This window comes from Hyperolius riggenbachi, chromosome 5 (assembly GCF_040937935.1).
Source record: "Hyperolius riggenbachi isolate aHypRig1 chromosome 5, aHypRig1.pri, whole genome shotgun sequence".
Lineage (NCBI taxonomy): Eukaryota > Metazoa > Chordata > Amphibia > Anura > Hyperoliidae > Hyperolius > Hyperolius riggenbachi.
The window spans coordinates 374839899-374852074 of record NC_090650.1 but is presented as its reverse complement, the minus strand read 5'-3'; the positions used below and the strand labels follow the sequence as shown (position 1 = coordinate 374852074).

Sequence of the window (12176 nt, the reverse complement as noted above, 5' to 3'; positions counted from 1 at the left end):
CCAATGACCAGATCTCCCTATAGTCTGGGGAACCTCTAGCTACTTAATACTGAGGGTACTTCTGGCTACCTAATGCTAAGGGTCCTTTTACACTTAATCAGTTGCTCTCAGTAGCAATGACACCTTTCACACTTAACGCGTTTTAACTGAAATCTTCTTCCCAATGCACTGCTATGGAAAAAAACGCGTACTAACGCACACTAACGCATACCAACTGATTAAGTGTAAAATGGGCCTAAGGGACACCTGTAGCTATGATGGGCAAGGGATGTAAGGAGGAAGTGACCGCTGGGCCAGCCAACTCTTTCCATGCGCTTCAGCGTGGGTTTGTAGGTTCATGGAAGACAAAGTCTAGGGTGCCAGGATATCTGTGCCTATAGGCTTCTGTGATGTAAATCCAGGCATGTTAGTCAAGATCAATGGTAATCTTAACAACTTGCTGTAAAGCCATTTTTATGTACACTGTATACATGGCTCCCACCTGTGCCTCTTTCAGAGGGACAGTCCCTCTTTTCATACCTCTCCCACAAAATGTTGGGAGGTATTCTGTATACAATTCAATTCAGAACTAGCTAGTGACTTAAAACGTACGTGTTACTGTGTATGTGTGGCAGGAGCTGCAGCACTTGCCTTGTACAGCTTGTTCCGCATAATCTCGATGTTCATCTCATCCATGTCATTTTCAGACAAGCAGTCTTGGAAAAAATCAGCTGTGATGAAAAGATACAAATAATAAAATGTAATGTCTGTAAAAGTGACCACTACTGCAGTATTCCCTTTCTCCACATCAGAATCATAAAAACTAGAAACTGACCTTGAATCATATCTTAATTCTACCTAGTTCTGTCTTACCTCATCTATGTGATGTAAGGGTAAATAGACTGGATATACTTAAAGGGGAACTGTAACCAAGGATTGAACTTCATCATCTGATACCTCTTTTCCCACAAGAAATCTTTACCTTTTCTCTAATAGATCATTAGGGGAGTCTTTATGGCTGATATTGTGGTAAAACCCCTTCCACAGTGTGATGTCGGGACCTAGGTCCTGACATCACATTGTGGGAACCTTGTTGCATTGTGGAAAATAACGGCTGTTTCCCACTGCCAAGCAACTAGTATCTCTTGATGAAGGGCGGAGCCCATAACATGTAGTGTGCATGACACGCAATAAACTGAATGCAAGTTCAAGCCAGTGGAGTGCCTCCTAATTTACCATTATTCACAGTGTGGTGGTAGGAGTGATGTACCTACCTGAAGGATTGGCACTGCACCGGCAACAGCTCTCCTAACCAGGATTGAGCTTTACCCTTGACCAAGAGGTTAACTGAATCTGCACCTAATATCTCCCTCTGTGCATATGTTGCACCGCTAATATTAGGTGTGCAACAGGCCTTAAAGTGTACCAAAGATGGTACGCTATCACTAATTTATATTTGCCTGGGGCCTCCTCCAGTCCCATAAGCACTATGGCTTCCCTCGCCTCCCGGTCCTCTTCAGCCCCTCCGTTCTGGCAGAGTGACGGTGTGGGTGAATTCAGGAGACTTTGACATTCTGCAATCACCAGAATAAGGGTGTCCTCTGTGCAGGGGCGTAGCAATAGGGGGTGCAGCGGTAGCGACCGCATCGGGGCCCTTGGGCCAGAGGGGCCCCGAAGGGCCCTCCCTCAACTACAGTATTAGCTCTCTATTGGTCCTGTGCTCATAATAATCACTTCTATAGATAGCTTTGAATAGTGGTAATCATTAACAAGCTGTTTCCCATCCCCTTCTTGCTCCTCTGACGCTGTAGTTACCATTGGCAGGTTTTGGTGCGCCGTATCAATTGTTATGTATAGAGTGCTTGAGGGGCCCCATTGTAAGACTTGCATCGGGGCCCACAGCTCCTTAGCTACGCCACTGCCTCTGTGCTATATTCCTTTTCAATGAAACTGTTTATCTCACCTTCACTGGTCTAGCTTCATACACACATTAAATTAAACTAGGCCCAGGCAGCCACCAAAGACCACCTTTGCAGAGAATCTTGTGTGTACAGTGGCTCCTGACTCTCCTCGATGCATAGGCAAGAGATCTGGCATGCCGGACCATCTTAGCCAAATGATGCCCAACTGTATTGTTCTCCCTCCTTACCACTCCTGCTCACCATAATTCTAGCCCTCCCTCTTTAGTGACAGGACTTGTCGTTAGCCTGGAGGCCAGCCACAGCATCAACTCCTAATTGTTGCATGAGGGATTGATTCCTGGTGCCTGCAGGGCAACACTACTCATGAGTGTGTGTACTTAGCGTTAGGCTAGTTGCACACTGGGATGTTACATTGCACATCCTGTAAAACAGCATTTCAACAGAGGGGAAAGATAGATCCAGGGGCGTATGGTGGCCCCAACTGCTACTTAAACTCCCTCCAATAAAGGGTCCATCCTACAGATCGGGTGTTTTAGTGGCCACACTCGTTATGGGTGTGAAGGTTATGATGGCCACCTCGCCCTGGATTTACATCACATGAGCCTATAGGCATAGATGTCCGGGTACCTTAGACTTTGCCCTCCATGAACCTACAAACCCCCACCAAACTGCATCACAAGTGTGCTGGCTGACCCAGCTGTAACGCCTCCCTCACTTCCCTTGCCTGTCATAGGTAGCTACAGGTGTCCCTTAACATTAGGTAGTCAGAGGTACCCTCAGTATTATGTAGCTAGAGGTGCCCCTGACTGAAGGGAGAACTCATCAGTGGAATGCCGAGAGCCATGTGAATAAACTCTCACTCACTCTGCTTAGGCATCTGCATAGGAGGGAGAGGAATGAGCTGCCTTCCCATGAGAAGGCGCCAGTAGGCATGTGCCTACAGTGCCTTATGGTACATCCGGCCCTGATGGCCACACTTGTTTTATGACTCTTGCAAGTTGGGCCCCCAGGCTGTGAGGTCACCAGAGATAGGCAAAGGAAAGGGTGTGAACATTGGGGGTCCCTATAAAAGTGCGATCGCACCAGCGTTTCCCGCAGCACGAATGTGGGGCCTAAAGGGGGAAATGGCTATCAGCTACAATAGGGTTTTTCTGCAGGGCAACCAAACAGATAAATAAACTATGTTTTATAGTTTTTTTTTTTTACTCATCTTTTGATAAAATAAGAAGGTTTTGATTTTTACATCAGTGGATCACAAGCGACTACTATTGGCAATAACCATCTGCTAATGAAGACGTAAAAAGACACTTTCTTACCAAGAGGGGTGTCCACTATGATGGCATTGTAGAGGTCTGCTGGCGTCTGAGCAATATTCACAGCTTCCATTTGCTCAAAGCTGCCCAGAGGATGGCACTTGGGCACCAGCTCGGAGATTGGCCTTTGGTGTAATGTGCCTGTTATCAGCAGGATCATATTATCAATCATGTAGCTGTACCTGGGATAAAAAGGAAAGATTACTAGATAGTAATGTTATTCTGCTATGTGCTATTATGTGATGTTATGTATTCTGTCATGTTATGCGTGTTATTATGTGATAATGGTATCTCCATGCAGCATACACTCAGTACACTTTTTTTCTCAACACATAAACGGCTACAGGACTGTACTAAGCCATTCATATATCTTAACGTGGACCTGAACTCTTGCACAAGACAGAAGGAAAACATAGACAAATTAACCCTCTATATATTTAGAGAGTTTAGCCTGTCTAATTCCCCTTCATCCGTGACTAAGTGTAATTTGATTTCTTAGCTGTGTCAGCTCAGGAATCTCAGCAGTCTTGGCAGAGCAGCTAATTTGTAAACACAGGATGTTAACCCTATGTCTGCTTCCACAAAAGCAGGAAGTAGACACACTGCACATGTATTGCAGGATTAGTATCAGCTGTAACAAATAAATGTTTTTCTTTAAATGTTATTGTGCTGCTGCTTATCTTTTACAGCAGAGAGGAAGTTCTGAGTTTAGGTCAGATTTAAATATCAGTGATCACACAAATTATTTATAATGACATTGCCCTTTAAAGGAGAACTAACGCAAAAGATGGTAAAATTGAAAATACATACATATAAATTGTAGAAATGTTCCCAGAGTAAAATGCACTGTAAATTACATTTTTCCTATGTTGCTATCACTTTAAAGGTGGGCATACACGGTTCGTTTTTTCCGCTCGATTCTCCACTCGATCGATTTTGCTGCTCGATTCTCTTATCTTCCTCCGCTCGTTTTTCTTATCTTTTTCCATTCACTTCTATCAGGAATCGAGCCGCAAAACGGTCAAACGGGAGATCGGACGTTGGAAATGATCTATCTAACCATCTAATCACCTCAAAAACGAACCATGTATTCCCAGCATTAGGCCCGGTTTACATTAGCGTTCCAGGTCCGGCTTCCTCGGACCCGGAACGATCCGTACACAGCGGATGGTGAATGGATACATTGTTAATCAATGTATCCATTCACACTCGTGCGCCGTCCGGATCCGGATCCGATCCGGGAACGCAGCTCTGGGACGATCCGGCTTTTTTTTCCAACATGCTCCATTTTTCAGTCCGTCCCGGTGCGGCTGCGGACCCGGGCCGGATCCTGACCCGAACATGCGGCCCATGCTGTGCAATGAGAAATGGATGTTTCTCATCACACTGGCAATAGGACCGGATGCTTCCAGCACCGGTCCTATGCCACTTGGGGGGCCCGGACTACACGCCACTATCCCCCATGCTTGCGGTGCCTTTCTGGCACTGCAATGTATCTAGTTCCGGCTACTTTATTGTAGCAGGAACTGATACATTCCGGATCCGCAACTGGTGGCAACTTGTGGCCACCGAAGAGACCCGTGCGGTCTCTTTGCGGCCCCCGGACCCCCGGACACATGCGGACTCGAACCAAGTAGGTAGTAACAAATCTGCCAGGTTTTAAGCAGTGTACACAGGTGAGATAAAAAAACAAAAAAATGATCGATTTCCAGATAATTGTCATAAAATAGTTTGTAAAACATGGCAACAGAAGATACTTGTCTTTCAGTCTCTCAAATACATCCCAGTGGATGTTTTCTGCCAACAGTCGTCTTTTCCACAAGCTTCATATGAGATAGTCCGATGTTTCTTAAAGTGAATGGGAACCACATTTTTTAAAAAATGAAGCAAATACTTACCTAAGGAGAGGGAAGGCTCTGGGTCGTATAGAGCCTAGGTTCTCAACGTGTGGTACGCGTACCCCAGGGGGTACTTCTGATGGTTCCAGGGGGTACTCGGGCTTGATATACTTAACCAAGAATATCAAATTTACAGTTTTAGAAAAAGATAAATCTTATTTAAACAACACCAAGTTAGTATTTTAGCTAATTAAAAGCAATAGTAAATGCTTGGAAATTGTTTAGAACCAATTATCCTGTACTATGATTAAATATATATTTTGTAAGGGGTACTTGTGATAATGTTTACTATGCTAGGGGGTACTCGGTGAGTACAGGGTTTTAAAAGGGGTACACACCAATAAAATGTTGAGAAACACTGGTATAGAGCCTTCCGTCTCCTCTCTCGGTGCTCTCTATTCTGTGCTGGCTCCCCCCGTTTCAAATCCCCGCTGAAAGGGTATTTGGAAGTCTTCGGGAGCCGTGTCCTCCCGTAGACGTGCGGCTCCATACTGCACAGGCGTGAGCGTGCAAGAGAGCGTGCTTGCGCAGGTGCAGTACAGGGCCGCCCTTCTTCAGGAGCACTCGGGCTCCCTGAAGACTTCTGAAGCCTCCTTCGGCCGGGTAAAGCAGTATTTGACTAATTTAGTCAAATACTGCTTCCGGGCGAGCCAGCACTGGAACGAGGGGACCAAGAGAGGAGCCGGAAGGCTCTATAGGACCCAGAGCCTTCCCTCTCCTTGGGCAAGTATCTGTCTCATTTTTTTAAATGCGGTTCCCATTCACTTTAACTACTTCCCCCCCCACCCATAGACAATACAAAATGGGTGTGCGTGCCACCCATGTAACTGGATCTTAGCTACTGCAAAATGTACGTTTATGAAACATCTTAACATCTTATTTACTCTAAAAAGTACAATAGTAAAACATTTTAAAGAGAACCAGAGATGAAGCACCCTCATGTATTTTACCTTATAAATCAGTGGGAACATGACAGTAAACACCTAATCTGCTCTTTGTTACATTGTTCTCTGTTTAATTTGCCTGTTATCACCTCTAAGATAAGAATCCCGACTAAGCAGTCGGCTGGCTTTGCTACAGAAAGATTATAGCTTAGACTGTGTTCTTTTGTGTCTTTTCAAGTCCAAGCCTGCCCCCTGCTGGCTTTGCTCAGAAATCATTATAGCTGAGTCATTATAGCAAAGCCAGACTCAATGCACAGTCCGGGATTCTTATCTCAGCTAGATAACAGACACTTTTAGCAGTGAGGATGAAACAGAGGGCAGGGTAGGTGTTTTCTCTAATGTTCCCACTGATTTCTATGGTAAAATACATGAGGGTGCTTCGTCTCTGGTTCACTTTAAAGCATCAATTTTGCGGGAAGTGGTTAAGTTTTGTGTGCGCAGCGCAAGGACAAAGAAGTAAGTAAATGAATTCCAAAGCATTTCTTGGGTCTTTTGCATGAGCTTGATAGTTTAAATGTATTCCCCCTATAATGATCTGTTGTTCAAACCTTCCTGCCAAACTAATGCAACAGATAGATTCCTTGTTTTCCAAAGACTTTTCTCTCACGTGTGCTCAACACACACCATACAATCTTGGTTGTACAGATTTACCAAATCTATGTAGTATAAGGGCCAACAGATTGAAAATACTTCAAATGATTGATTGTAAAAGCTCTTATACTACATGAAAGTGATAAGATTGAACAACCAATATTGTATGGTGTGTGTTGAGCCAGGTGGTCACATACCATACAATTTTTTCAATATCTGTTCAATTTAAGAATTGCAATACATTTTTCTGACTGATTGTAGCATTTCAAAAATATCACCAATGTACCACACACCTATGTTACATTTTTCCCCAATTATGATAAAAATGATTGGAAATTCTGAGAAAATTGCTAGGGTGTGTATATTAATAAATTGACAATCTAACACACACCATACAATCTTTAGAGAAATTGAAGAAAAATATCTGGCATTCCGGATAGATAAAAAATCGAAAAAAAACGGGAAATCCGATCGGATTTTTCAGTCGAATGAAAAAAAAGCTTTTGATTTTTTTTCGGGAGATACAATCGTTTTTATCGAATTGCCGTAAAATCGGATCATTTTATTGTATCGTGTGTGGCCACCTTAAGACTTGTACGTCTCCTCATTGAAGATTCTATGGCTTTGGACTGGTCCAAAGTCTGTCAGACTATTACTGCCTGCTGTAAGTGACAGCAACACAGGAAGAAAGTCATTTAAAGTGCATTTTACTCTGGGAAGAATGCACATCTTGTATGTATGCATTTTAAATTTTACAGTTTTTTGGTCCTTTGAAGGACAGAAAAAATAAAAATGCTCTCCTCCAGACCTCCACCTCCACGCTTCTAGAAGGTGTCCGATACTTAACTCCTTCAGGCCTAGGGGTTATCATATACTGCTCCTTACGTGATAAAGTTCAGAAACGTTGCCAGCGGCTCAAAGGAATGATTCCTGAAGTAGTGAAACTCCACCATAAGCTTCTCCTTCAGCTTCCCGTCTATGAGGGAGACCGTCAGCTGGCCTGTCTCATTGGACAAGAAATTTCCATAGTCTGTGGACTGCAAATGTAATTTCAGGTCTAAAAAAAAAAGGAGATTGTTAGAGTGAACAATACATTACAGCTGGTATTACAATCATCTGACTCAAAGGCTGTAAAGTGACTGACTGTAAAGTGCTGTCGAAAAGGTAATCAGCCTGGCCTCTCACGGCTACACCCAATGCTGGTGCCTCTCTGGCCTCTGCCTCAGCCTGGCCTCTCACAGCTACACCCAATGCTGTGCCTCTCTGGCCTCTGCTTCAGCCTGGCCTCTCACAGCTACACCCAATGCTGGTGCCTCTCTGGCCTCTGCTTCAGCCTGGCCTCTCATGGCTACACCCAATACTGGTGCCTCTCTAGCCTCTGCCTCAGCCTGGCCTCTCACAGCTACACCCAATGCTGGTGCCTCTCTGGCCTCTTCCTCAGCCTGACCTCTCATGGCTACACCCAATGCTGGTGCCTCTCTGGCCTCTTCCTCAGCCTGACCTCTCATGGCTACACCCAATGCTGGTGCCTCTCTGGCCTCTGCCTCAGCCTGGCCTCTCACAGCTACACCCAATGCTGGTGCCTCTCTGGCCTCTGCTTCAGCCTGGCCTCTCATGGCTACACCCAATACTGGTGCCTCTCTAGCCTCTGCCTCAGCCTGGCCTCTAACAGCTACACCCAATGCTGGTGCCTCTCTGGCCTTTGCCTCAACCTGGCCTCTCACAGCTACACCCAATGCTGGCGCATCTCTGGCCTCTTCCTCAGCCTGGCCTCTCACGGCAACACCAAATGCTGTTGCCTCTCTGGCCTCTGATCAGCCTGGCCTCTCATGGCTACACCCAACGCTAGTGCCTCTCTGGCCTCTGCCTCAGCCTGACCTCTCATGGCTACACCCAATACTGGTGCTTCCTAACCTCTGCCTCAGCCTGGCCTCTAACAGCTACACCCAATGCTGGTGCCTCTCTGGCCTCTGCCTTAGCCTGGCCTCTCACGGCTACACCCAATACTGGTGCCTCTCTGGCCTCTGCCTCAGCCTGACCTCTCATGGCTACACCCAATGCTGGTGCCTCTCTGCCTCAGCCTGGCCTTTCACAGCTACATCCAATGCTGGTGCCTCTCTGGCCTCTGCCTCAGCCTGGCCTCTCACAGCTATACACCCAATGCTGGTACCTCTCTGGCCTCTGCCTCAGCCTGGCCTCTCACGGCTACACCCAATGCTGGTGCCTCTCTTGCCTCTGCTTCAGCCTGGCCTCTCACAGCTACACCCAATGCTGGTACCTCTCTGGCCTCTGCTTCAGCCTGGCCTCTCACAGCTACACCCAATGCTGGTGCCTCTCTTGCCTCTGCCTCAGCCTGGCCTCTCACGGCTACACCCAATGCTGGTGCCTCTCTTGCCTCTGCTTCAGCCTGGCCTCTCACAGCTACACCCAATGCTGGTGCCTCTCTGGCCTCTGCTTCAGCCTGGCCTCTCACAGCTACACCCAATGCTGGTGCCTCTCTGGCCTCAGCCTTGCCTCTCATGGCTACACCCAATGCTGGTGCCTCTCTTGCCTCTGCTTCAGCCTGGCCTCTCACAGCTAAAGCCAATGCTGGTGCCTCTCTGGCCTCAGCCTTGTCTCTCACAGCTACACCCAATGCTGGTGCCTCTCTGCTTCTGCTTCAGACTGGCTTTGACTTCAAGAAAGATCATTCGATAGCAGAGCAAAAACTCTTTCTCAGTCAAACTGTTCATTTCCTAGGGTGAATTGTTGCAATGAAGTGGTAGGTTTTTATTGCAGAAACATGGTATCATCATCTGTGAATGGAAAAATGACATTTGCCACTGTATCAGCCCACCTTTGGCTGTAGTTTGACCCTTTCTCTTCTCATCGACACGCACAGTCTGGAACAAGTAATACGTTTATTCTGGTCTCAGTATCACCTGTATTCTGTTGATACCCAAATCCATGTCTGACTTGAGACTTCCAATCTCACTGGTATTTTATCTGAAATCCTAACTCTGTCTGCTGGTTCCTCATTCATGTCCTCCTGTCCTGTTTGCTCAAATGTAATATGAGTCGAAAAGGAACTACTTATCTTTCCATGTTCCGCTTCCCTGCCTGTAGTAACTATGAGGCCTGGAACCCACTACAAAATGCTATCGCTAATCACAATTGCTAGCGTTTTGTATGACCGATTTGTAAGTGCTTTCATGAGCGTTTTAGGGAGCGATTTAAGAAAGTGTAAACAATTTGCCAGCGGTTGTGTAGCGAATAGCGTTTTAAAGTCTGATTGGTCCTTTCAATTATTTTTAATTTTGTTACAGTATACATTAACTTTAAAACGCTAGCAAAATTGCTCCGTGCAAGTTTTGATGAGCGATTACGCCAGTGATTATATACTTTGCATACAAGCGCAAATGCTAACAAAATGCTGCATGTCCTGCGTTTGCGATTTTGCTAATCGCAATCGCGTCTGTGGAATTTGCACCATCCATTTACATTGGCAGAGCGTTTAGAGAAATCGCTAGCGATTTCTCACGCTCCCTAAACGCTCAGAAAATCGCTCTAGTGGGTTCCAGCCCTGAACGCAGATAACATTCCCATAACCTCAACTCCTAATGTCAGCAACGGCCGGCTTCCTATCTGCAGCTGGGCCATGTATCGCTAGTGGGAGGGGACGGTGTAGTGTCCACTCTGATGGACCTCTGTGGTCTGGCTCAACGTGCGGTCCGCTTACCGCAGTAGAACCCACAGATCTGCTGCAGACTGACAAGTGTGAACAGATCCTATTTATAAAATAAGCTCCGTTCATTGCCAGTTTTGTGATGCGGTAAAACGGACAAAATAAGTTTCAAGTCATGTGGGGAAACAACCAATAGTGGGGTTACAGTAAAACAGGAGAAGCCAGGAAGTTTTGAACTAGAATGATAAAAGTTAATGGCTAACTGAAAGAGTCAAAGAGTATGCTGTAAGTATATAGTATATATATATATATATATATATAATGCCCGCTTCAGATTAAAATCTTGTGTACAGGACTTAGGCTCCCTGCACACTGCAAATCTGATTTGCGATTGCGATTTTCCCTCAATGCTATCAACAGAAAAACACAAAAAAACGCATCATGCAGTAATGATTAAAAATCGGAAATTGGAATCGCATGTAAAAAAATGATAAAAAATTGGAATCGGAATCGCATGCAGTGTGCAGGGAGCCTCAATCCTAAAAACACAAATGATATCAATTTTGAACATCGGAAAAAGGCGCTGCTTTTACCCTCCTCCTAAGGGAAGTGAATGGGTGGGGAAGAGGAGGAAAAGGGTGAGTGATAAGTGGGAACATTGCAGCAAACCAACCGGTCTGAAAACTTGACTGTACCCAAAATTTACAATTTTCAAGGAATTATTATAGGGATATGAGAGACGAGAGGAACAGACAACATACAAAGGTATGTGGATCCAGCTAGAATATTCCTCTGTACTTACCTTAGCTTTGACTTGGGTCAGGTATCCTTCTGCCTTATTTATTCATACATCACGGGCATAACTAGAGGGGAGCAGCCGTTCCATCGCGAGGGGACCCAGAGCTGAGGGGGCCGAACTACTTACTTCCTCCGATACAGGGGACTATACTTCAGATCAGGTGTTTTGTGGCTACACTTGTTATGGGTGTGAGCAGAGGCGTATCTAGAGGGGTGCAGGCATGGCTTGTGCCATGGGCGCCACAGCACCATGGGCACCATTTCTACCCTTGTGCTGCCCCGCCAAGCCTGCCCACTGTGCTGTGCCGCCATGCCTGCCTTCATGCCTCCCTGTCATTCAGACCGTGTTAGTGTTAGAAAAGAGGACAGAGAGGGAATAAGAAGAGCCATTTCCCCCCAAAAAACCTCAGCAAAATTCCGAGCCAAAAAAATACAGGCCACCATAGCGCATGTACAAAGCAAGAAAATATGCTGTTTTTAGAGCGGAAGGGGACTCTGACTGAAGAAAGGGTGGGGTGGGGTGGGGGGGGGGGGGCAGCACAATTTCAGTGTTTGCCACAGGCGCTATATTACCCAGATACGCCCCTGGGTGTGAGGATCATGATGGCCACACCCGTTTTATGACCCTTGTGAGATGGGCCCCCAGGCCATGAAGGGCACCAGTTGTAGTTATGCCACTTGCTAACACAGTACAACACTCTACTACCAGTAAAATAGAACAGTAGCATTTTTACTAAATTCCTTTTGTGATACCAATGGAAACAAAATAGTCGATTGGCTCCTGTTCATATTCCTACAGAGTAGGACTAAGCTCAGTATTATGTAAGCTAAAGCACCGACCTTTCATATGAGCATCAATCTTATCCTGACTGAACGGACTTTGCAATGCTGTGGTTTCTCCAAGCGGTGACTGGAAATAATAATGCTATAATTTCCCAGTAATGAATGTGTCATGAAAGACAACTTCATTATTGCTAAACTTAGTGAGCGCATGACAGACACTGTGATTTACTGACTCATTTCATGGCACTGGAGGGTGGAATTTCTTATGTCCTTTTGTTCTTTGG

The 12176-nt window shown here is 45.7% G+C and overlaps 1 protein-coding gene across 2 annotated transcripts in view; it reads right to left on the bottom strand.

The window, feature by feature from the left end:
* The window catches only part of LOC137517814 (V-type proton ATPase subunit d 2), a 56864-nt gene that overhangs the window by 18916 nt on the left and 25772 nt on the right, over positions 1-12176 (bottom strand). For both annotated transcript variants that reach the window (XM_068234868.1, XM_068234867.1), the window contains 3 exons: positions 7533-7704; positions 3218-3396; positions 631-710 (listed from right to left, as the gene is read on the bottom strand). In XM_068234868.1, coding sequence (XP_068090969.1) covers positions 631-710; positions 3218-3396; positions 7533-7704 — 431 coding nt within the window. The remainder of the gene's footprint in view (positions 1-630; positions 711-3217; positions 3397-7532; positions 7705-12176) is intronic.